Source organism: Orcinus orca, chromosome 16, assembly GCF_937001465.1.
Source record: "Orcinus orca chromosome 16, mOrcOrc1.1, whole genome shotgun sequence".
NCBI lineage: Eukaryota > Metazoa > Chordata > Mammalia > Artiodactyla > Delphinidae > Orcinus > Orcinus orca.
The window spans coordinates 79,979,198-80,003,581 of record NC_064574.1 but is presented as its reverse complement, the minus strand read 5'-3'; the positions used below and the strand labels follow the sequence as shown (position 1 = coordinate 80,003,581).

The following is a 24,384-nucleotide window of genomic DNA, read 5'->3' as shown; positions in this document are numbered from 1 at the left end:
CTCGCTGGGGCAGGGCTGGGTGAAGACCACTAAAGCCCTCTGCTCTGGTCTTCTAGAATCCATCTGAGTTTTAATTGCTAGGTTAGTCTGTCTTTTATTACTCTTTAAACAATGAATGCAGAAGCTCTTATATAGTGCTATGGAAAGACCTTTTACATATGTGATTCAGTGAAAAAAGCCACGTTCAGAACTGTGTGTCTAGTATGCTACATCTGCTTGTGCATTCACACACACACACAAAAAATTTGAATGTCTAGAAGGAGATCTGGGGGACAGGGAGAGAGACGCTCTTTCACTGTAACCTTTTCTGAATTTTGAATATCAGATTAAATTAGAACCTATTGGACTTCCCTGGTGGTCCAGTGGTTAGGACTCCTCGCTTCCACTGCAGGTGGCACGGGTTCCATCCCTGGTCGGTGAACTAAGATCCCGTGGCCAAAAATAAGTAAATAAGTAAATTAGAACCTATTTAGTCCCTCCAGCCCTGGAGCCATCAGGAGCCCCTCCTCTCTGTAGCTCAGAATCACCAGGATTAAACAAGAAAGCACTTTTGAACCATCTTTGTGAACGCGCGTATCTTCAAAGCAATTTGTGCTGGATTTTTAGTTAAACGTGCCTCCAGACCCCAAGAGAGGAGGTACAATGTGCGGGAGCCACATCCGGGGGTGCACCTGCTTCCACCTCCCTTCCGACAGCGGCCCCTCGGGCAGGTCTCTTAACCTCTCCTGGCCTGGGTTTCTGTCCTGTAATGGCGTCTGCCACCCCATGAGTTCCTAGGAGTGAATAAAGTGCTCTGTGGTCCCCTCGCCAGGGTTCAGGCCATATTAGCTGCCACTATCACTATTAATATCTGATACCCTCCAGGCTGACTCCTGTTGGAAAGCTGGCAGTGACCACGAATGCCAAGTGCACGTCCACTGGACCTGTCTCTGTCGTTTGCAGTTAAATAATTAGCCATCCTTGTAGCAAAAAAGAAAATCTGAGATGTGCTCTGTCACTACCTAACCAGTTCTGTGACCAGGAACACACACGTTTGTACACATCTCGGATGCGCACGGCTCTGCACGCGTGTGTCACGTGGCAGTGCCCACTTTGCCACTGCGGCTGGACGTGCTCAGGACATCCCACTCTGCTCACTCCCCTTTGTCCTTTCGGCCTGATATTATTTCCTACAGTTTTTTGTTTGTTTATTTGTTTGTTTTTCAATTTTGGGCTGCGTTGGGTCTTCGTTGCTGCACGCAGGCTTTCTCTAGTTGCGGCGAGCAGGGTCTACGCCTCGTTGTGGTGTGCAGGCTTCTCATTGCGGCGGCTTCTCTCATTGTGGAGCACGGGCTCTAGGCACATGGGCTTCAGTAGTTGTGGCACGTGGGCCCAGTAGTTGTGGCGCACGGGCTTAGCTGCTCCAGGGCATGTGGGATCTTCCCAGACCGGGGCTCGAACTCGTGTTCCCTGCATCGGCAGGCGGATTCTTAACCACTGCGCCACCAGAGAAGTCCCTTTCCTACAGTTTTCAGCACCCCTGCTGATCTGCTGATCTGTCGCTTTGACGGCAGGATTTGGTTCTCCTCTCTTGATGAACTGGACTTCACGTAACCATTCTTGATTTGCCTGCCAGCATTTTGGTTTTTTCAGTTTTTCATAATGAATTTTTTGTTTAGAAAAATAATTTTTTAAGATACTTTTCAGGGGACTTCCCTGGCGGTCCAGTGCTTAAGACTCCGCGCTTCCACTGCAGGAGACACGGGTTCAATCCCCAGTCAGGGAGCTAAGATCCTGCATGCTGTGTGGCACGGCCAAAAACTATATTTATATATTTTTCAAGAAGAGAGATCATTGGGGCAAAAGGAGTGCTGTTTCAAGGCTCCTTAGCGTGTCCTTTGCAGGGGGAAGAACCCATTTAAACAGCTGCAGCAGGTGCTACAGGCTCTCTCCCCTCCCACAGCCCCAATTTCCAAGGTGTACCCAGAGCTCGGCCTGGCCTGGGGTGCTTACACTGCTTGTCTCAGACCTTCTGCGCCAAGTCCAGGAGATGGGCTGCAGTGGGCGGCAGCGATTCCCGCCGTCTCTCTGCTGTGCCACGCGGATGCTCGTCGGTGCTTAACTTGATACTCGTTAGCGCAAGACTCAACATTCTCCCATCTGCGTATTTACTCTCCATGTGTTTCCTTATCACCCATGAACGTGGGTATAGTGGGAACAGGGTAGTAATTCTACATGTATTCTGTATTTTAACTACTCACTCGCATTTATCATTCCTTTTACCTAGCAATTGATTTTCTTTTGAGTTTTAGTGATTTCGTTGTTCAGTAGTATAAATATATGAGCTAGGTCCCATCAACCTTGTTGTTAATCATTATTAATATGGTTTCAATAATAGAAAATGGGGGCTTCCCTGGTGGCGCAGTGGTTGAGAGTCCGCCTGCCGATGCAGGGGACACGGGTTCGTGCTCCGGTCCGGGAAGATCCCACATGCCGCGGAGTGGCTGGGCCCGTGAGCCATGGCCACTGAGCCTGCGCGTCTGGAGCCTGTGCTCTGCAACGGGAGAGGCCACAACAGTGAGAGGCCTGCGTACCGCAAAAAAAAATAATAATAATAATAATAATAATAAATGGTCTTTCCTTCCCAATCCATTTTCTTATGGTTTTTTTATGATTTATTGTATCTTTAACCTGGAATTTTTTATAGCATATGAGGTTAAGGTATGTGTCTGTTTATTATTCTTCATACTAATTCTCAGTTTGCCCAATAATGTTGATGATTCCTTCCTTCAGTATTTAACTTTGGACAAATCAGATGTAAGTAATTACATGTGTCTCTGGATCTCTGTCTGAAATTTCATTCCGTTGATCTGACTTTTCATTCTCGTAAGTACCAAACTGTTTTAATAATGTTTCTTTGTTTTCTAGCTTAATACCTACAGTTAGTTTACTGTTATTGGGGTCACCTAATTTTTCTATACGCATCTTGTCATTTTACCAAGTTTTATAAATCAACTTGGGAGCTAAACTTACATTTATTTATCTTTAACGCAACCGCAAATAGTAAATGTCATCGTTAGCTTTCTTTGCCACTAGCATTTTGTAATTTGATTTTATATAGATGGAATTTATACCATGTGGTCTTAATTCCCACATGTTTGATATTTGTATCCCTGTTGTAGATGAGATAGTCTTTTATTTCATTTTCTAGATATTTATTACTGGTACATAGGAGCTTAGTGTTTTGTCTTTACCAAAAAACGTGGGACTCTGCTGAATTCTTGGGTCATCTGTGCCCATTTGCTCAAGTGAATCCCTTGGATTTGGTGAGCATGTGACCATATTACCTACAAGTAGTGAATTTTTGTGCTTTTGTGACAGCCAGGATATCTGATCTTCATCTTTCATCCCTGGGCACCTCTCTTATTTGTCTGTGGAGAGCAGTGGAGGCTCTTGGTTTAAGTGTCTGTCCTATGTGAGACCCCGCACTCTTGTGATCCCCGTTTAAATTCAGATGTGACCTGGCTTTCGGGTTCCATGTGACTGGAACCCCTTACCTACATCATATGGTGTAGTTCGTTTTCTAGTAGGATGATACTTCTATATATTGCATTTCTTTCCATTTTTATATTATGTATTTTATAGATTTTCTCGCCTTGTGACTTAAGACAAGTTCCAGCTTGTGGTGTTTTATTGTTTACTGTGCCTCTTAGTATGACTTCTTTCTCTGTAATGTTATTTTGCTACATATAACATTGGTTAGTGTGGCTTTAAAACCTTACCGTAGCCTTTTGAAAAAAATCTAGTTAATCATTTCCTCTTTACTTGAAGTGTGTTTCTCCAACATTTTGTTAGGTTTAGGATTTTCTTCAAATATGTATTTTATTTTTATAGGTGAATTTGGCCTAGTTACATTTACCAGTATCACTCTTCTCTTAACATTTTTCTTTATTCTTAATCCTCTTTTTTTTTTTTTTCTAATTCACAGCATCTCTGTCATAAACTTTCTGATCTATTTAAGGAAGATGGACCACAGAGCTTAACTGACTCTCTGAATGTCCTGAGCCTTCCAGTCCAGCCCTGCTCCAGGTCCCCTCTTTTTACTGAAATTCAGTGTCAGATGCAGAACGATTGAGCCCTTCTGAAACCTTCTAAAAGCCATATATTTATTTTAAAATCTCTTACCGTACTGTACCCTTACTGCATTATATGTCAAGCACAGCAGCGAGTTGTATTTCACTACATTAACCTCACCACCGCCCTCTGCAGTGAGACACAATCCTTTATAGAATACTCTGAACCTACACATTCCTGCTGGTGAGTTCCTTAAAGTTATTTGGATTTTCCAAGAGTCTTCTATTGCCTTCAGAAAGCAACTACTGCTTAGCAGGATCATCAGCTATAGCGATAAGCATCCTTTATTCCTGGCGTACAGTCAATATTTTGCACAAACTTGAGGCTTGCCAGGCAGACCCCAAAGCACAAACAGAGATACGTTCTTATCATCACATTGTTTAACTTTTCCTAAACTCAGAAATATACCACCTGGGTCCTTCCATAAGGATTAAACCCAGGGAGCGGCCTACCTCGTCATTTGGAAAGTGACTGGATCCAGTTTCCTGCCCAGAATCCCAGCTGCGTTGTACCTCAGTGGTCACGAGCACAGCTAGCTGAGCTGTAAGACAGTTATTTGCTGACCGTGTCTTCCCGACCGAGGATCCTCGGGGTTCCATCCACTGAAGGTTCCAACCAACCATGAATGAATGGAAGAGGGTTTGACTTGTCCAGTAAGAATCCTTCCAAAATGAGTTCTCTCATAAAACCGGGAAGGTTGTTTGTTTGTCTAACTTCAAATTTTCATCACACCTACGTCCAAAAAGTATTCCAGGTACCTTTAATACAAGACACAGAATCAATGAGGCTCTCAGAGCAAATCCTGGGAGTTCGGGCTTCGAGCTCCACCGGGAAGATACTTCTTTAAGGCTTGGATTTGAATTAGAAGCTCAACGACTCGATAACCTGATGTGACTAAGACATTCCCCGCGTAGGATTTTCAGAGTTCAGTGTTCCTGTGACACCCTGATGTACTGTTTGCTTGGCAACGAGGGAAAACTTTATGTTGCAGTTAACCTTGCTAGTTTTTTCCCTATGTCTAAGTATTGTGAACTTCCTTTGTGGTATTTTAGTGATTAGACAGGATGGAGGGTGTTCTGAGAGATTCATGGCCAAATCCGATGATGTCAGACCAAAGGGAAGGGACGGTCTTTGTGGGGCCAGCAAGTCTGGCCCCGTCTGAATTGTTTGTCTAACACTTCACAAGCAGAAGAGGAACCGCTGAATTATTCATTCTCAAGTTGCCCTAAAAAAGGCACTTATGCTGCCGAAATGCAGACTTTCGGTGCCAATGAGAGGAAGAGGAAGGATGCCGTCTTTCCTCGGGATGCGCTGCTGCCTTTGGCCGCCTGGTTCTCCAGTTTCACTTCCCAGCCCTGCGGGGGGGAAGGAGACAAACCACCAGCTGCCTTAAGTGCAGGGCAGTTCAGGGGGCAGGGGCTGTGGACAGATGCTGCGAGGGCCTCCGAAGCCACAGGTGAGCTGAGCACTGAATTGACCGGGGAAAGACCAGGTGGAGGGGAGGCTCTGGAAGCAGCTTTGAAGGACCAGCAGGAGATGTGTAGTCAGAAGGCCCCGGGGTGCAGGTGTGATCAGAGAACAGCCCGGGCCTCTAGATGGGCCCAGGAAGGCCCAGGAAGTCATCTCGGCCTTAGGCTTGGAGGGGAAGGGACCTGAGTGTAATAACTAGAATGCAGCTGGAGAGCTTTTCTTATTCTTAGTTTTAGCTTCTCTGCCACCCAACCTTTTCTTAACAGCCCCTATCAAGTAGCACTTAGGGGAGAAAGGGGGTAATTAGAATCCCTCACATTCGGGCATAAAAGCAGCGTTCTTACCCTAGACCGCTACTCGCTGCAACCTTGAGCTCCTTGGCCACCACTCGGCCCCGGCCTCAGTTTCCCCACCTATGAAATCCGAGCAGTGTCCTCCTGTCCACCTGTGGTGGTGGCACGTCCCTGTCCCGCGGGAGGCGTTAAGAGCAGCAGGTTCGCTGCCCAGGATCAGAGGCACCTGTCGGCCGGAGGCAGGGCGCTTACAGGTTAAGTCGACAGGGAAAGGGAAACGAAATCTGAAAGGCGGTTTTGAAAGAGCAGAAGCTCAAATGGGGCAGGCAGTTCTCCAGCTGCCCGAAAGACATGCTGACAAACTTTACACTAAATATGTGAAGTAGAGCTTGAAAAATACGTGTAGGTGGCGCACCAGCAGCCCTTCCGAAACATTTCGTAAAAATCTGGAGGAAAGAAGCAGCAACCTGGGTCCGCAGCCCTGCTGGCCGTGTCCTGTGCCCAAGACTCCCAAAACCATCAGCCAGCTCCTGGGGTCCGGGCGCTCAGGGTGGCAGAGCCCTCATGGAAGCAGCGCCTCCTGAGAGCCCCTTTCGCAGTGGGATGCAGGGTGGACTCGGTCCCCTCCAGGATCCACATTTTCTGTAGCAAAGAAGAGTATCCACGGATGATTTTTCAGTCGTGTTCTCTTTGCAGAGATGGGCTTTTCGTGCCTGTTTTGTTCCCTCCCCTTTAATGAATACACTGAGATTCTGAGAGGTTAGCTGACTTGGCTAAGATTAGCAAAGTACTCCTAATCGGTATTCTTTCCAAGGGGGCCCTCTGCAGCCTCGTCCCAGGCACAGGCCTGCCTGTCGCCTCATTTCTGTGCAAACGGTGGTCAACGTCATACATACCGACTTTATAGTTGACAAGCGCTGATGGAGAGACACAAAACTGTGATGGTCTATGCTTTTTTATCACCTTATACTTTTGTTTGTTTGTTTACTTTCTATTATGTTAAATTTCCAACAGACAGTAGAGGACAGAGCCCCTGGGTTCCTGCTGGGCGATCCCAGTCATCCCATCCCTGGCCTGCCTGTCCCCACCCCTACCCGCATTTTATCTTGAGGCTTCTTCAAGAATCCTTTCCTTTCACCTCTACATGGTTTAGCGTGTAGAGCCTCACATTAAGGACTCTTTAATATAGCCACCATACTATTATCACATTAAAAAATAATTTCTTAATATCATCAATGCTGAAATTTCAAATTACCCCTGAGCATCATAAATGGGACTTTTTTCATTGTTTGGAGTTAGCATCCAAATAAGACCCGCACGTTGCGATTGGTTGGTGTATCTTTAAGTCTCATTCATCTTATAGATCTCCCTCCGTCTCTTTTTCTTTTCCTTTCAATCTATTTGCAAAAGAAACCAGCTCACTTGTCCTGGAGAGTTTCCCACAGTCTAGATCTTGCCCTTGGCATCCCTGGATGTAGTTTAGCTTATTCCTCTGTCTTCTCATTCCTGCGAGTTTGTAGTTGAACCTAGAGGTCTGATCAGATTGAGGCTGGAGATCTGCGGCGGGGGGGGGGGGGGGGGGGGGGGGGCCGCCGCAAAACCCACTTCACAGGTGGTTTTGATTATCACCTAATGGTCTTGGGTGTTGAAAATTAGCTCTGACCAGAAGAGAAAGATCCTGATTTTCGTGCACGACAATAATAATGAATATGTGCGTGGGTTTACGAAGTTTGCTTCTTTTTTACTCTCCATCAGTACTCTTATTTTAGCCTCGTGCCAGTTTCTTTGAGAAAGGCCACATTATTCCTCCCGTACAGATGGCTGTCGCGCGCCCCGATCTGCGCAAGGTCAAAGGACCAGAAGGCAGTGGGGGAGGGTCCGGCCCGTTTGCGGTGCCAGCCACACTCTGGTGGCTCTAGCCCTTGGTTTCCCTGATTTTACCTCCAGTCACTCCATCCCACTTAGGACCTCATGGCACTTGATTTAAGGGAAGAAAAGAATTTTCACATCCAGCCTGCTCCCCACTGCTTTTAGAGCAACGGTTTTAGAGAATGTTAGAGAAATGGCGAAAAGCATCGAAGAGTAATCAGACGCTTGTCCCAAGAGGCTTCCATGATCTCAGAAGCAGCAGCTTGTAAACTAACTCTCCGGCCACAGCTGTCCTGGGTCCCTGCCCGGAGAGGACTGAAGCCTGAGTGATGGTCACAGGCTGTTTCTGATCACACCAGGGTCGTACTTCAGGGAGTGACCAGCCTGCTGGAGCTGCCCTGTTGGTTTGGCACAGGTGGGAAATTTGCCCCATGTGGGCAGTAGCAGACCACTTCATTGGTCAGTTAGAGACTCAGATTAAACCAAAGTAGGATTTTATTTAAATTATTTCATGTAAACAAGTCAGTTAAATAGTGGGGCGAGAAGGGAAATTTTCTTCCCATTCGGGGTTGATGAGGCTTAACAAACATTAATTTTAACTGTTACTTGTATCATTTACATTTAAATACGATGGTCATAAAAAGGAATAAATTGTGGTCAATTTCTGAGCAGGCAGAGGTGACCTTCTGGCCATTTAACTGTCTCTTGATACAGTTTCACTTCCAAGAAGAGTAAAAAGCACTTTTTTTTTTTCAGAGTGTTTCAGAGGGTTTTTTTTTTTCCCAGAGGGTTTGACAGCAGTCAAGCTCTACAACCGTCTCTGCCTAGACCTCGATTTGATCAGAGAGGGAGGGTCGGCTCCTGGGTGACACATTGGATCGGGGGCTTGGAAGGATGCCAGGTAGCTTCACACACACCCCCCCCCCCCGCCCCAAGCAGAGGTGGCTTCACTGGGTGGAAATGAGAGAGAGGACCAATCATACAGCTGGAGGTTGTCAAGAAAACCCTTCCACAAATGATGCTTTCTCCTCCTGCCTCCCCGGCCAATCTGTGTTGAGTCCGATTTGCACCCAGCTCCGTGGGCACGGGGAGGATCGGGGAGCTAGGCCGATGGCCCTGCCCTCCAGGAGCTCACAGTCCCATGGACCTGGGTCTGTATAAACTTTTTCTTCCAGGGAGAGTGTTGCCTCTTTTTCAAGGGCTACAAAAAGTGGTAAGAAAAGCGAATTATTTTTCTTCTGCCAAAACAACTTACAGACTCTTTCCTTGAAAGTCATATTTACAATTTGGCAAAACAGCCCTATACTTTCTGCTCTTTAAGATACCAGCCAGGGACTTCCCTTGTGACGCAGTGGTTAAGAATCTGCCTGCCAATGCAGGGGACACGGGTTCGAGCCGTGGTCTGGGAAGATTCCACATACCATGGAGCAACTAAGCCCGTGCGTCACAACTGATCCTGCACTCTAGAGCCTCAACTATTGAGCCTGTGCTCTAGAGCCCGCGAGCCACAACTACTGAAGCCCGCATGCCTAGGGCCCGTGCTCCGCAACAAGAGAAGCCACCGCGATGAGAGGCTCCCGTACCACAACAAAGAGTAGCCCCCACTCGCCGCAACTAGAGAAAACCCATGCACAGCAACAAAGATCCAACGCAGCCAAAATAAAATAAATAAATTTATGAATTACCAGCCATTGAGTTGTTGCCTGTCACACGCCGGGTGGACTTGAGGAAGCAAAGGCGTCGCAGGTCTGCATCGTTCATCAGCCAGGATTTAGGGAGCGCCTGCTGTGTTCTCTGGGATCATAACCGTGAATAAACACGTCATCAATATCTGAACAAGATACTCAGAGGCAGGAATAAGTGCAGTAAAAATAAATGAGCAGGGCTCCCCTGGTGGCGCAGTGGTTGAGAGTCCGCCTGCCGATGCAGAGGACGCGGGTTCGTAGCCCGGTCCGGGAGGATCCCACATGCCGCGGAGCGGCTGGGCCCGCGAGCCATGGCCGCTGAGCCTGCGCATCCAGAGCCTGCTCCGCAACGGGAGAGGCCACAACAGTGAGAGGCCTGTGTACCGCAAAAAAATAAAAATAAATAAATAAATGAGCGGACAATGCGGGGCAGGGCTGCCGGGAGACCCTCAGAGGACGACAGCCCCTGGAGCTGAGGGCCGGATGTAGACAGCAGCCCCCCATGGGGACCTCAGCAGAGGGGACAGACGTGCGGGCAAGTGTGGTGGCTTCAAGGAACAGAACAAGACTGAAGAACCCATAAGGGTGTATGCTGATGGAGCCACCAAAGGAGACATGCACAGAATGCGTGTCACTAACAGAGGGTGAAGGCTCAGCCCCAGCTCAGCAGCTCTGAAGAAGCAGTTCTGCACTTAGGCCTCCTTGTCTGAAAGACTGGAGGGTTGGAAAAGTGGGAAACGAAGCTGGAAGAGGAGTGAGGTGTTGATGGGAGGTAGTTCTCTAGTGGGTTCTGCTCCCTGCAGGGATCCTGGCCCAGAAGACACGTTGGGTCTAAGCAGCAGGGAGGGGGCCAAGGAACAGCTCATGGAGCCCACCGCGCCATCGAGGGCACACTGGCTGTGAGCCCTGCCCCAGGAGAGAGCAGGACAGTCAAGTGCAGGCAGAGGAGGCCGCAGACCAGGAGGGGAGGTGAGGGCCCAGGCTCCGCGGGCCTGGGGACGACGGCGGGAGGCGGCCGAGGGGAGCCAGGCCTGGGTGCAGACTCCGCGGGGCTCGCCTCGCCTGCCAGGCGACATGTTGAGACCATACAGGTGGGATGTGGGTTCAGGTTTTATAGAGTAACGGCATCCAGTCTGTGACAGCTTCACTCTGTCTATGGAAAGAAGGAAATGCCTTCCAAGTGTTTCGTGTGACTAGCTGACAGAGAGAAGACCAAAGAAACGAGAGGCGGTCTCATCTATCAATACTTACGGGGAAAAAATGTTCAACAAAATACTAGCAGATAGAACTCAGGAGCACGTTAAATGCATAATACCCACAACCAAATGGAAGCAGGTGACTGTCAGTATAATTTACCTTTTCAGCGAGTCAGAGGAGGAAAACCAGCTAATTAGCTCCATAAATGCTTAAAAGGTACTTAATCAAATCAATGTCCGTCTTCTATTAAAAAGCCTCAATAACATAGGAACAGTTGGCTGTCACGTTAACAAAATACAAACATATGTATCTAAAGTCCAAAATGATTAAGATGCTTGACGGTGAACCATTGGAGGCATCGCCCGTGACGTCAGACGACAGGCAGGGTTTCCACTGTCCCCCTCGCTGTGTGACAGGGCTCTGCATGGCTTCTGCCATCACGAGAGAAAGAAATAGGAAGCATAGAAGGGGCAGAAAGAGGCTGCCCTGTCATGATGGGCGGGGAGGGGGCGGGGGGCTCGACACCATGGAAACACAAGATTGAAGGGCCCCCACCGCGTTGTGGTCTGGTTCTGTCTGGTTGTCCGTCCCTCTGCCCTGCTGTTCTCTACCCAGCAGACTCGTCCTCCAGGATGCAGACCAGATGTCCACTTCTCCAAGAGGCTCTCTCCTCCTGTTTGCAAAGCCCGCTGTCCCTTCGTCTGGGCTGTCACTGGACCAAAATTCCTTGGGCGCCTTCACCTCCCTGCGCCCACCCTGAGCAGGCAGTTACAGGGTCTCATGTCTTTGAGCTCCTGGGATGTGCATCCTCTGTCCCGTGTGCTCCCGATAAGGCGAATGCCATTGCCCAGTGCACTGCCAACCTGGCACCTGGGAGCTTGGATCCCACCCCCCATCAAGGAGATGCGAGTCCCGTAGCCAAGAGACCTTCCTCACCCCTGGTCCTCTGCCTCCTTCTCTTCGTTTTCCCACCTGCTCTTTCTGCACACCGTCCAGTGAGCCCTGCTTCGGGGACTCAGAGTCCCGCCTGGAAAGTGACCCGCCTTCCTGACGGCCCAGGCGTCAGACGCAACATCCGGGGGTGGGGGGAGCGTTTGCTTTACCAAACATACTGAAATGTTTTGTTTGTTTTTAAAGCAGGGAGAATTAATCTTTAGATATTCTTCCTTTTTTGGCCGTGCCTCGCAGCTTGCGGGATCTTGGTTCCCCGACCCGGGATCGAACCTGGTGCCCCCTGCGGTGGAAGCGTGGAGTCCTAACCACTGGACCACCAGGGAATTCCACATATTTCTTCTTTTGATACCTAAGAACTTTACAATCTAGTACTGAGACTACTGGCTCTTGACCTGGGTCCAAGAAGGTACACTGACCTTTGAAGGTCGCCCTGGACGCTTTTTCAACTGCCTTGTAGACGTACTTTGTTTTAACAGCTCCCGATGTGGTAAGATTGGGGTTGAAATAGGCCCCACCCTTGCCCTGGGGCCATCCCTCAGCACTCGGGAGGCTAGTGTGAAAGGAAACACAGGGTTTCCATCGTGGACACGATTTCCCGGCCGTTGGCCTTGGCCGTGTCCTTTTAAGTTCCTCATAAAAATCACATGCCAGCCCAGAGAATACCCTGGAATGATCTGTGGGGAACCGATCGAATGAACTGCATATTCCAGCCCAGGCCAAAGTGATCCGCGGTTTGAAGCCAGAGCAGAGTATACTGCAGCACAGGTTAATAGATCAGTGAAAACTGTTCTGTCAGCTCATAAAAAGGTGAGAGAACTAAGTTTTTATAATAAATAGTTCTGCTGAGCAAACAATACCTGTGGTTATTACGGACTTTGGAAAATAAATGATTTAGACTAATGTCAGGCTCCAGATCCTGACGTGGTAGTTGAGCCTGCGAAATGAAAAGAATGAAAAGCCCCTCGGAGTCTTGTTGACGATCCTGCTGTGAAAGCACATGCCGTTTAATTCATCGCTGTACTTTTCAGATAACGTTTATAGTTGGCAGTATTAACCTCTGCGCGCTTTCATGTTACTTATTGAGGGCAGCTGTCTGGTAGGAGTCGTGTTGTTGAGGGGCGGGTGCGAGCCGCAGTTTGGCGAGAAGTGGGTCGTACAGGCCCGGTGGCAGACGGGTTCTAAAATGCAGCCGGCACCGGCGGGTCGGCCAGCACCAAGGGCTGCGCTTCCCGTCTCCAGAAGCCCTGATCACATTTCAGTACCCAGCCAGTTGTATTTTTCTCTCATCTTTTAAAAAGCGTGCCCCTTGGGAAAGTGAATCACGAGCCTACAGACTTTTAAAATGATCATCTGAACTTTTCCTCACCCGCTGCATCCCTGCTTCCTTCCACTGCCTCCTTCCGGGGCTTCTGGTCCCATCCGTGAAGGGGAACTGCAGCCCCTCTGGGCCCCGCAGTCGCCAGGGTACCTGGTTTTGAACTGCCCGACTCTGTAACAGCAGGGCTCAGTGTGGGCAGTATCGGCTGAAAGCTCTGGAAATATGAGACTTGCTCTCGTAATGAAAGGTAAGGGCCGCACTTGTTATCACATTCAGTATTTTGGTCAGCTTAGCAGTTGCTTAGTAACCAAAGTTAAACTGATGAGAAGATGGAAAAACTTGAAATTCATTTCCAGGGATTGCCTCAGACTGCCAAGAAGACACCTTCCTGTTTAAATGTGACTAATTTTTAATAAGTGACGTGACATCTTTTGGAGATGATACGTTGTTTTCTGGATATTAAGCATTGTAATGACCATCCAAAGCCATTCACCTGAGGAGGCGCTCAAGCCCACCCAGGCCCCCTGACCCTGGCCAGATCTGCGTGCCACTTCGCAGACCCGGCAGGTCCCAGCTTTGCCAATCTAGCCTCTAGGTGAAGCCAGACCCCTGGGAATCCCTCTCTTTTTTAGCCCAGGCCTGTGTCTGACCCTGTCCTGGCCCCATGGCCAATGGCAGTGGCCAGGCAAGGAGTGAGGAGTGGATAAAAACCGGGGAGGGTGGGCCCCCAGGCAGCCACATCTCTGCCCCTTATCTCCAGAGCAGAGGTTGGGGAGTTGTACCGGGAGGATCCCCTGCTCCTAATGCTGAGAACTGAAGGTGAAGCTCTGGCCAGAGGATTTTTCTGGTGGAGGGGAGCTATCAGTGTTTACTCCGGGGGCCTGGGGTCATCCCCTGCCTCTCCTCCTTCACTCGGCAAAAGACATTGAACACTGCTGTGTGCCTTCAGTCCATCCCGAGAGACACACAGCGGGGCTGCCTCTCTGTCCTCCCTCCTCCCCCCATATACACTGCCAAGAAGAGTAGCTGGTACCCCCGGGGAAAACAGCAAGGCTCCAGAGGAGAACACCCCTGTCTGGAAGACAGACCCCCAAACCCATCAGCGTATGTGATCTGAAGACAGGCAGATGGGCCCCACGTACAAAATAAGCGTGAGAAATACACTCGAGGAAACATAAAGCAAAACCAAGGAATAATTTTGATAATGAACAGAGTGGGAATGACAGGTATCAAGAACAGAATGACTAAACTAAGGTAGCAGAGAGAAGAGATGGATCACAGGTTGAGCACAGCTACAGGGGGGTCAAGTTGAAGAACCGCCCAGAAGGAGCAGGAAAGGATCAGGACATAGCAAATGTAAGGAAAAGTTGGACGACGTGGAGGACGGAAGTAGACGGGCCAACAGTAGCCAGATAGTAGGAGACCCAAACCAAGCAGAAGAAATATCTGAATGACGAAGATAAATTAGCCAGAATTAAAGACGAAAGCGCTCACGAAGGACCCAACAGGAGAGATTCGGAAAACCCTCCCTGAGACCCCATGCTCGGGATCTCTGCTCCCCCAGCCCAGGCCGTTCCCCTGGCCACCAGCTCCCTGACCTGCGCCAGAGAGAAGAAGATGGGGCACCGGGAGGTCTCGTTTCAGGTGTTCAGCAGCCAAGGCGGGGGGCTCCTGTCCCCCTCTGTAAACGCGGCACCGGGGGCTGTGCAGGAGCCACGTCTGCCTGCGCCTTTCCCGTGGCCCCTGCCGGGGCCAGGGAGCTTGTAGGTGTCGGAAAACATTCACGGACCGAGGGGAAGAGTGCTCGGGTGACGCCAGCCGCCGGCAGGCTGGGCGGGTGGCCGTGTAGATCTGGACTTTGTAAATACGTAGTGCATAACTGTTTGATTAAAGTTCAAAACTTAACAGTTGTGACTTGCCTTAAAAGAGAAGTTTGTTAACTTTTGATTGCCTCTCATACGCAATGAAATTTGCACTCCATCAGCAGGTTGTCAAGAAAGCTTTCTGTCCTGGCCGCCGTCAGGTCCCCTTTTCTGTCACTTGAAGACCAAACACTTTCAGTGGCGGTTTTACCCTCTGGAGTCAAGGCAGTTTCTCTCTGAGATCTTGGAGGTTTCTGTTTGCCATGGTGCATTAAGATGTTTTGTAATTGAAGCCGCCCCCGGCCCCCAGCATGTCTCTGCGGGGGCCCAGTTTGGGTGTTTGTCTTAGAGACACTGCCTGCTTCACGAAGTTGTCCTAAAAAGAGCTTCGTTTAACTAGGCCATTTGATGAGTTGTTTCGGACTTTTCCCGGACGAGTCTGCAAGCAGGATACTATTTCAAACAGATACGACGATCGGTGAACCTGATCACAAGGCATCTGTTACCCCGTGTGGGCTGCTGGGAGTTGACGAGATGGCCTTGAATCGCAGGGCGCCGTGAAGGCTGGAAAAGCCTCGGGGCCAGAGGAGAGAACACACGGTGCAGCAAATGGCAAAACCGGACCGGCCAGGGCCTGGGTAGTTTGTCCCACTCTCTATGTTAAGGGTGGATGGCCAAGACCAGAGAAGTAGGTTTGGGGGACAGAAGAACCCTGGCGTCGGCCCGTCCGAGTGCCCCAACCTGTCCCAGGGAATAGACTGGCCCACTGGCCCGTTGCTCGCAGGACAGGCCGCGTTCAGGACCCTGGCCTCCAGCTTGATGCCAGGCCCTGTGCCGGCAGGGATGAGGGTGAAAGAGACGCACCCTGGCAGGGAGGGAGAGCTGTGCTACCTCCTGAGATGGAGCCCCTGGCAGGGTTGGAGGAGGGCTGGGGGGTGGGGGTGGAAGTAGGGGATGAGGTTCCCAGGAGTGGAGGGTGACGGGGCAGGCGGCACACGTCCAGGCTATGTAGGGGCCGCCACGTGGTGGGAGCTGCCTGAGCACAGGGCTGCGGGGTCGGGAGCGGGGCGGGAGCCTCGGCCCAGAAGGGCAGCCAGGGGGATTCAGCAGGCAGAGAGGCCGGCGGGGAGGGGTGGAGCTCAGTCCTGCAGGCGGCAGAGCCAGCTCAGGTCCCCGTGGGGCGTGGAATGAGGCGGCCGCGGCAGGAGGGGGCGCACACGCCCACTGCTGGTCTGCAGCTGTAACATTCCCCCCCACCTCTTCCATGGCTGGGCTGAACCTTCCTCGGGCAGCAGTCTCGGCCGTGGCCTCCTCGTCACAGGGGCCGTCATCGAGACTCGTCTGGGGCAGTGACTTCCCTGGGCGTTGTGTTCAAACCTGCCACAGACTTTTGGAACTGACCTTCTCGGTAGAACTCTGAGCATTCCGCTCTCTCTCGTGCTGTTGTGTGTTGGAAGCATGTATGTGCCTTCAAATTACTCGAGAAAGTACTTTCAGAGCAGAAAAAAAGAGAAAGAACAAACAACACCTGGAAACCCCCCGTGTGTGAGCAGGCTGAGGGAGGATGACGGAGACCCAGGTGGTTTTATCGCACAGACTGCGGAGCCCCCCATCCTGCGTCCCCAGCCTCCTCCCGCCTCCCCCACCTGCTCGTGGTTCTCTTGGTCCTAGCAAACTTCTACGCATCCTTCAAAACCCAGTTCACACATCACCTCCTCTGAAACCTTCCTGATTCCCTCCCCCAAGGAGAATTCATCTCTGCCGCCTCTGTTTTTCCAGAGCATTCTGTTCAGAGTTCTGTTCGCTCTCTTGGCAGGAGGCACTGTCTCCCCCAAAGAGACTGGCGCCCCTCAAGGGCAGGCGGGCTCTCCCGCCGATGCAAGCCCACCTCCTCCCAGTGGGTGGCAGAGTCCCCTTCTGCGTGGCCCCTCTCCCCCGACACCGACCTGCGTGCCTGTGGGTCATGCTGCCGAGTTGGAACCGCGGTGGCCCCCGAGCCTCCCTCGCCGCTGACTAACGTGCTGTCTCCCTCTCACCTCCCCAGGGCCGACGAAATTGAAATGATCATGACGGACCTTGAAAGAGCAAACCAGGTAGGACGTTTGATGGCTTCAGGCGTGCAATCACAAGAGCGTAGCCCTTTCTGTTCTCTCACAAGAGGCTTCTCTAAGCTAGGAGGCCAGTTAGTCTTGTACCTTTCACATACAGCTGTCCACGTTGACGCTTTTTCTGATGTCATGAGAAATACGTCAAAAGGCCCAGGCGTGATTTCCTTGGGAAAGTCTCTGACGTGGTCCCAGCATCCCAGGCACCCGTGGTGATGCTTTTTCTTTTCCTTAATCCGTCTCTTAAATCTCCGCTCTGTTCCCGTGACAGCCGTTATGCCATAGAGTTTATACCAGTGCGTTACCCCGTAGCAAAGTCTGTCTCTCCACCTTCTGACGGCATGAAGCCACTTGCTCTGGAGAGAGCTGCCAGCTGCCAGCCCCTCGTGGTTGATACTTAGTTGTCACAATGCTCTGCGCAAAGTACCCCCAGCACCGTGTCCGGCATGAAGTAGGCACACGGTATCCAGTGGCTCTAAACACTCAGCTGCCTGGGAAATTTGGCCACCCTACAGAGCCCCGCCCCTCCCCAAGGACTCTGCAGAGCAGGAGAACATTTCGCTTCAGCATATGGTGCTCCTGCTTTGAGAAGAGAGGGGTCTCTCGTTTTAGTTTATTTATTTGCAGGGAGAAGCAGCCAGGGCTGGGTTGCGTGTCTCAGCCGCAGAAGGCCGGGGCAGTGGTGGCCTCTCCCCACTCAGTTACAGCTGGGTCACTCCAGGCACTTGGAAGCTTAGCGGTTTGCCTCGAGTGGCCCCATGGGATGAAAAATCTTTCTCGGATCCATGGTCTCAGCTCTCCACCTTGTGAGGGTCCCACGGGGTGCCTGTGCCCCTGACTGGCATTGCTAACCCGGACCTTGGCAAACACTCAGCAAAGAGCGGCCCTGTCCATTCTTTGGCCCATGAAAATATCCTGAAATCTGACTAAAATATGAAAGTCAGTGTATGCATAAGAATGATCATGGAACGTGTGGATTCCTTTCTTCTTTAAGGAAGACTGTGTGTGTTCGGTGTTGCACACTCAGACTCACCCCTGAGTATCCTGGGCCTGGTCCATAGGGGTTGCTCAGTAGAGATGCGTGGACTGCATCACCCGAGGTAGCATCTTTGTGTAGTAGCTATGCTGGTCACGGTGAGAAGAGCTGACCGTCGTTGAGTAACTTATTTTGTACCGATTGTACCGAACTTCACACGAACCAAGTCACTTAAACCTCACTGTTTTCCACCAAGGTCAGTGTAGTTATGACTCCCATCTTACAGATGAGGAAATTGAGGTCAGTGGCCGGTCTATTGCAGAGCCAGGCCTGGCGCCTGTGCCATTCACCACACTGGGAAACAAGGATAGAGCCTGGGGACTCACTTGGCCTTTCTTTAACCCATTCAGCTCCTTGCCCTAAAGCACTACTTCGCTTCACCTCACAGAGGTGCCTAAGCATTTATTTACCTTAATTTGCTAAACGAATTTAGTTTGGCCCCTTTGTTCTTACTCAGGTAGCGCTGCTCAACTTTGCAGAAACCTTATTGGTGAACCTTCCCTGTCACGGGATTATCATTCGCATTTCTCAGTTTCCACTCCCCCACCCTCTCCCTCCCTCCAGACCCATCGCGGGCTGCTTCCCCTTTTGGCGGCACTTTGGGGTAAGCTCTAGCTTGTTAGACAGATGAGCTGACTCTGTGCATATCAAGTGGTCAGGCTCCATCCAGTTAGGCCCCAGGTACTAGGATGTTTGGCACAGTTGATGTGCTTCTCAAAGTGCTGAAGGCCACTGGGTGGATCCGGGTCCTCGGAGACACCAGACAGGACCCTGAAGAAAGATGCCGCCTCCACGGTGACAGTTGGTTCAGGTCCGCACTCGGTACTTCCTGGCCATAGATGGCCTTGGACAAGTCTCTCCACTGCTTACATTTCTTTTAAAAAAAAGGAGAAGAAAAAGATGAACTTTGCAGACATTATGCTAAGGAAAATTAAGCCGGTCACAAAAAAACAGACTGTGTGATTCCACCTACATGAAATCCCTAGGGTCGTCGAATTCATAGAGACAGAGAGTAGTAGAAGGGTAGGTGGGGGGGACTTCCCTTCCCTGGTGGCGCAGGGGTTGGGAGGCTGCCTGCCAATGCAGGGGATGTGGGTTCGAGCCCTGGTCCGGGCGGATCCCACATGCCGCGGAGCAACTAAGCCCGTGCGCCACAACTACTGAGCCTGCGCTCTAGAGCCCGCGAGCCACAACTACTGAGCCCACACACCGCAACTACTGAAACCCGCGTTCCTGGAGCCCATGCTCCGCGACGGGAGAGGCCACTGCAGTGAGAGGCCCGCACACCGCAGCTGTGGCGGGTGGCCCCCACTCGCCACAGCTGGAGAAAGCCCACGCACAGCAACAAAGACCCAACGCAGCCAAAAATTAATTAATTAATTAATTAATTTTAAAAAGGAGGGTAGGTGGGTGTCAGCGGCTGGGGGAGCGGGGAATGGGGAATTACAGTGTTTAATGGGGACAGAGTTTCAGTTTTGCAAGTTGAAAATTTCTAGAGATGGTTGCCCGACAATGCGAACATACTTAACACTACTTTAAAATGTTGCTTAAAAATGGTTAAGATGGTATGTTTTATGTGACTGTATTTTACAATTCCATTTTTTTTTTAATTTAAAAAAATTGTTTATGTACGAGAGAAAGGGAGGGAGGGAATGATAACTCGTACAGGCAGACCTCGGAGAGATTTCAGGTCCCAGACCACCGCAAGAGTGGGTATCAGGATGGGAGTCGCACAGATTTCTTGGCTTCCCCGTGCATATAAAAGTTAAGTCTATGCTACACTGTAGTCTCTTAAGTGTGCGATAGCATTATGTCTAAACAAGCAATGCACATACCTTAACTTTAAAATAATGCTGTTGGAAAAATAGTGCCAGTGGACTTGCTCAACACGGGGTTGCCACAAACCTTCAGTTAGTAAAAAGCACAATAAAGTGAAGCGCAGTAGAACGAGGTCTGCTTGTACGTCCTTCACAAGATTGTTTTGCGGATTAGAGGTAAAACACCTGTAAGCGCGTGCTTAAATTCATGCTCTGTAGTTGCTAAGGAAGCCTGGGTTCGCAGGGAGAATTCTGAAGTCCTGCCCAGGAAGATACCAGCACAGTGCGGGTGGGGAGAGGTATAGGAGAGTCTCACCAGCCACTCAGGCTGCATTAGTAGAAATAGTCTCTGGAGTGAAGGGGGTGGTGGTTCTGCAGCCGGCTGTGGCAGTTAGTTCATGCCCGGGGAATTATCGTTTGTCCTGGAAAACCACACACACTAGAAGGAAACCAGGCACATGCAATGCATTCAGGCTCCACTCCATGGCCAGGACGGGGAAGGGGCCCTCACACGAAAGAAACAGGGAGGTCTGGGGACATCTCTGTTCTTTGGGGAGCAGGGAAAGAAGACAGAAAGACTTGACACAGCAGGAACTTGGGATGTTAAGAGATTAGAAAGGGGAAGGCCTAGGGCAGCGGTTGTGGATTCTGGCCTTGCAGCTGTCCAGGGCTGGCCAGGGAAGGGGTCGGGCTTTTTCACGGCCAAGTGCAGAGGCTGATGGGAGGGAACTTCCTCCCGATGCAGAGGTGCCTGGAGCTGCCTCCGAAGGGAGTGAGCTCCCCGTCACCAGAGCTGTGCAGGCAGATGTGGGCCAGCCCTCGCTGAGAGTATGAGGTGGAGGGTCAGACACAGAGCAAACAGAAAGGGGCTGACTCGGTGGCTCAGCGGCTCAACAGGGATGACTCAATGAGGAGAAAAACTCCCGGGGGACAAGGAGGAGGGCAGCGCCCAGGCAGGCAAGGAAGGGCCTGTACGGAAGGGCTCCGTGAGCTCTGGGGGCTCCAGGCTGTTCCGTAAAGCCCCTGCGGAAAGGTGGGCCCAGAGGAGGGGGTCTAGCCAGGTGTGGGGAGGGCCTCACCCTGAGAACAGTGGAGAATCACGGGCGGGAGTGAGACATCAGGTTCGAGTTCTAGAAGGATCGCTCTGGCTAAACATCCAGAGAACAGAGGGGAGTGAAAAGCCTGGAAGCCGGGAGAGCAGTAGGCAGCTGTTGTGATGTGTCAGGGCAGGGATGAGGCGGGGCCCATGGCGACGAGGCGGAGGCGGGCCGGGCCGGAGGAGGGGTACCGGGGCCGGGCGCCGCCAGACGTCTGGTTCCATGCCTTGCCCATCAGGGGAGAGCCCCCGGGAGGAGCAATTTACTACTGCATTGGCATATAACATTATTTTTGCACTGGTTTATAGTCAAAATGTTCTACTGAGACCTGAAGCTCTATCTTATCGCTGAAGTACTTGTGTTTCTAGCAAGGAGAAGTGGAAGAGAGTCTGACTGGTGACGGGCAGTTAGGGCTGGGTCTCACTTAACACCTCTTTGTCCGACTTGGAGGTGCTTGTATTAATACTGTCTTAATTGGTGACAGTAAAGGTTCAGAGCTTTTCGGGGAGGAGGGGGTAGGGAAATTGGCTCTTACGGCTTTTCTGAAATCGTGACTCAGCAGCCTGTGGGCCGTAACAATCTGCGTCTATGCAGGTGGTGTGATGCTGGGGTAGGTCCAGCTTTCAGCCTGGCCGACCCGAGAAAAGAAATCCAAATCAGTACCCATCGCGTCCCCCAGAAACACAGGCGGGGGGGTCCAAACGGGACTCCGGCCACCAGCACGGGGCCGGCTTGGGATGTGTGGCGGTAACTCTCTCGGTGGACCTTTCCGACCTCTCTCCTGCAGCATCACTGAAGCGCGTCCACCTCTGGGCCCTAGCTGTCCTCCGCAGTCGAGTGTGGGTGTTGACCTGGAAGGGTGACCGGAGTTAGCTGTGCACTTTCCACAGCGATGGCATCTGTTCCCTTGGAAGGTCGCTTGCTGGTCTCCGTAGTCGTGCTCCCCTTTTCTCTCCCTCCAGAGTCCGGGGCTTTGAGGGGAGCAGGTTGAGGAGTCATCCCCGAGGAGAGCTTGCCTTCTCCTGGAAATGGTCCAAATGTGTTATTTGTCCTTGAGGACTGCGGTGGCCAGAAGAACGGCCCCCAGAGGTGTCCACAGCCCAATCTCCACAACCTGTGCATAGGTCCACTTACCTGCAGAGCACAGTTAAGGCTGTTCATCTGCTGACCTTGAGATGGGAGGGTCCCTGGGGTTATGCAGGTGGGCCCTCCATAATCACCAGGGTCCATAGGTGCAGAGAGGGAGACAGAAGAGTCAGAGCGATGGGATGTGAGAAGGATTTGACTGTGGGCACTGCAGGCTCTGAGGTTGAGGAAGGGGTCGCAAGCCGAGGAATGCGGGCAGCCTCTAGGAGCTGAAAACAGATCCTGCCCCGGAGCCTCAGGAAGGGACCAGCCCTGCAGCGCCTTGATCTTACCCCAGTGAGACCCACAGCAGACGCCTGACCTCAGAACTATGACGTAATAAGCTGGTCTTGTTTGAATCTACTGAATCTGTGGTCGTTTGCTCCAGCAGCCTTGGGAAGTTACTGCAGGAGGGACAGCCTGCCAGCAGACCCGTGTGCCCAGCCGCGGCCCGTCTCCCTGGGGGCACTGCCCTTGGCCAGCTCACATGGCTGCTGTGTCACTAAAGGGACTTGCTCACCTCTGGTGTCCCCAGAGGTGGGCTTTCATGGCCACACATATAAAAGGGACAAGAGACAAAGCCTAGGGCCAGGTTGGGCAGAAGGCTGGATCAGAGACACCCCCCCCACCTGCCTCCACCACCACCATATAAAACCAGGGGACTCAAAGCCACACCTTAAATGGGTAAACTGGGGAAAGCCTGCCCGACAGGGGAGGTGGTGAGGATTCCCTCACATCCCAGCCTTGGTGCTGGGGGAGAAGGAAACACCCCCCGCAAGGGAACCCCTGAGCACAGCCCCCTCTCCCTGGGCCCCGGGCCCAGGGCTGTGACCGGCCTCACCAGCCGTCCCCTGCAGGCTGCAGCCGCCTGAGCCTCTGCCTTTGCCTCCTCCGTCTGCCCCACCGGCCGTGCTTCTCCACATATTATGACTTCCTGGTGACAGCTGAAGGAAGCTGGAGTTTAACCTGAAGACCAGCTACAGTCTTTAGTAATTTTCCCCTAAAAATTTTAAGATTTTAAATTTTAAAATTTTTCCTCGGGACTTCCCTGGTGGCACAGTGGTTAAGACTCCGCGCTCCCAATGCAGGGGGCCGGGGTTCGATCCCTGGGCAGGGGAACTAGATCCCACGTGCCGCGACTAAGAGTTTGCATGCCGCAACTGAGGAGCCCGCCTGCCGCGACTAAGAGCCGCCACAACGTAATTAATTAATTAATTAGTTAATTAATTGATTTTTTTTAAAAGAGCTACAGTGAAGCAGCCGAGTCAACTTAAACGTGATAAGAGGCTGTGACCACCGAGGACAGGCCCCAGGTTCATGACTGTACGTGAACTTGGAAACTGAACAAAGTGCAGAAGCTCTGGAGAAATTATGAAAACCGAGGGTGAAATCATCCACAGCTAAGATCCCTTATTCTGTGAGCCCCCAGCCTTTGATGGGGCAGCACTCTGCTCCCAACAGCGAAATGCCCACATGAGATCCTGGCCACGAAGCCCCTGCCTGGGCTGCCCCAGCTCTGGTGCTTCTGGAACATTTCACAGCCAGTGTTAGCGGGTGGGGGTGGGGGGATGCTGCCTCATTGGCTGCCACCAGAACTGCTTCTCCACTAGGCTAAGCACTGTTTTCCTTAGTCAGAAAGGCTAGAAATATGTCAAAATACACCTTCTTCCTGGCAGAGCCATGGAGGTTTTATGCCCAAGAGTATAACTGACGAGAAAGACGAGAGTAAACTTTTCAGTAATATGACTCGATTATCAGAAAAACGTGGAGTGGCTCATCTGGAAACAAACTAGGGGAAATCTTTTTCACTGAAGGGGAGAGCTTCCTGCAGTTATCGTGAACCAGAAGTCACCCCTGGCATCTTGGCCATACCGGTCACATCACCGCCTTTCCTGACACGGGCGCCTCTAGACGGTTTGCAGCGGAGGGTGGGAAGTGGCTGCTTGAGCACAGACAGGCCCGCCCAGGCGCCATGGGAATTAGATTGAGTGCAATTCCAGGAGCTCCTGGAGCGGCGGGGCGGGCAGCCACCAGCACCACCCTGGGCAGGAGTAGCTACTGTTAGAAATACCCTAATATGTCTGGATGCAGAGCAGATAGGGCCGCGCCGCCGTCGTAGAACCACTTAAGGCTGCCAAACCCAGTCCTCGTACAACTAGGTGGATCGGCGAGTACCGGGCAGGCTAACTTCTTGCTTCTCTTTTCCGTTCTTTCTTAGCAGTTAGTAGGCACGCACTGTCACACCACAAAATAAGAAAACACACGAAATAGCCTTAGTCAGCCAGGCTTTTCATGTTCATCTTTTCTATGAGCAGAATGTACGTCTGGTAGAAAGAAGCAGTGATCACTCCTCAGTCCACGTGCCCAGTGTCAATTAGCTACAGCTCCCCACCCATCCTTGCATTTCATCTCAGTCATTGTAACCTCAGGACAAGCCCATTAA

The 24,384-nt window shown here is 51.3% G+C and overlaps 1 protein-coding gene across 6 annotated transcripts in view; it reads left to right on the top strand.

Annotated features, from left to right (window-relative positions):
- The window catches only part of CUX1 (cut like homeobox 1), a 373,427-nt gene that overhangs the window by 256,684 nt on the left and 92,359 nt on the right, over positions 1 to 24,384 (top strand). For all 6 annotated transcript variants that reach the window (XM_049698866.1, XM_049698865.1, XM_049698864.1 and 3 more), the window contains exon 9: positions 16,806 to 16,854. In XM_049698866.1, coding sequence (XP_049554823.1) covers positions 16,806 to 16,854 — 49 coding nt within the window. The remainder of the gene's footprint in view (positions 1 to 16,805; positions 16,855 to 24,384) is intronic.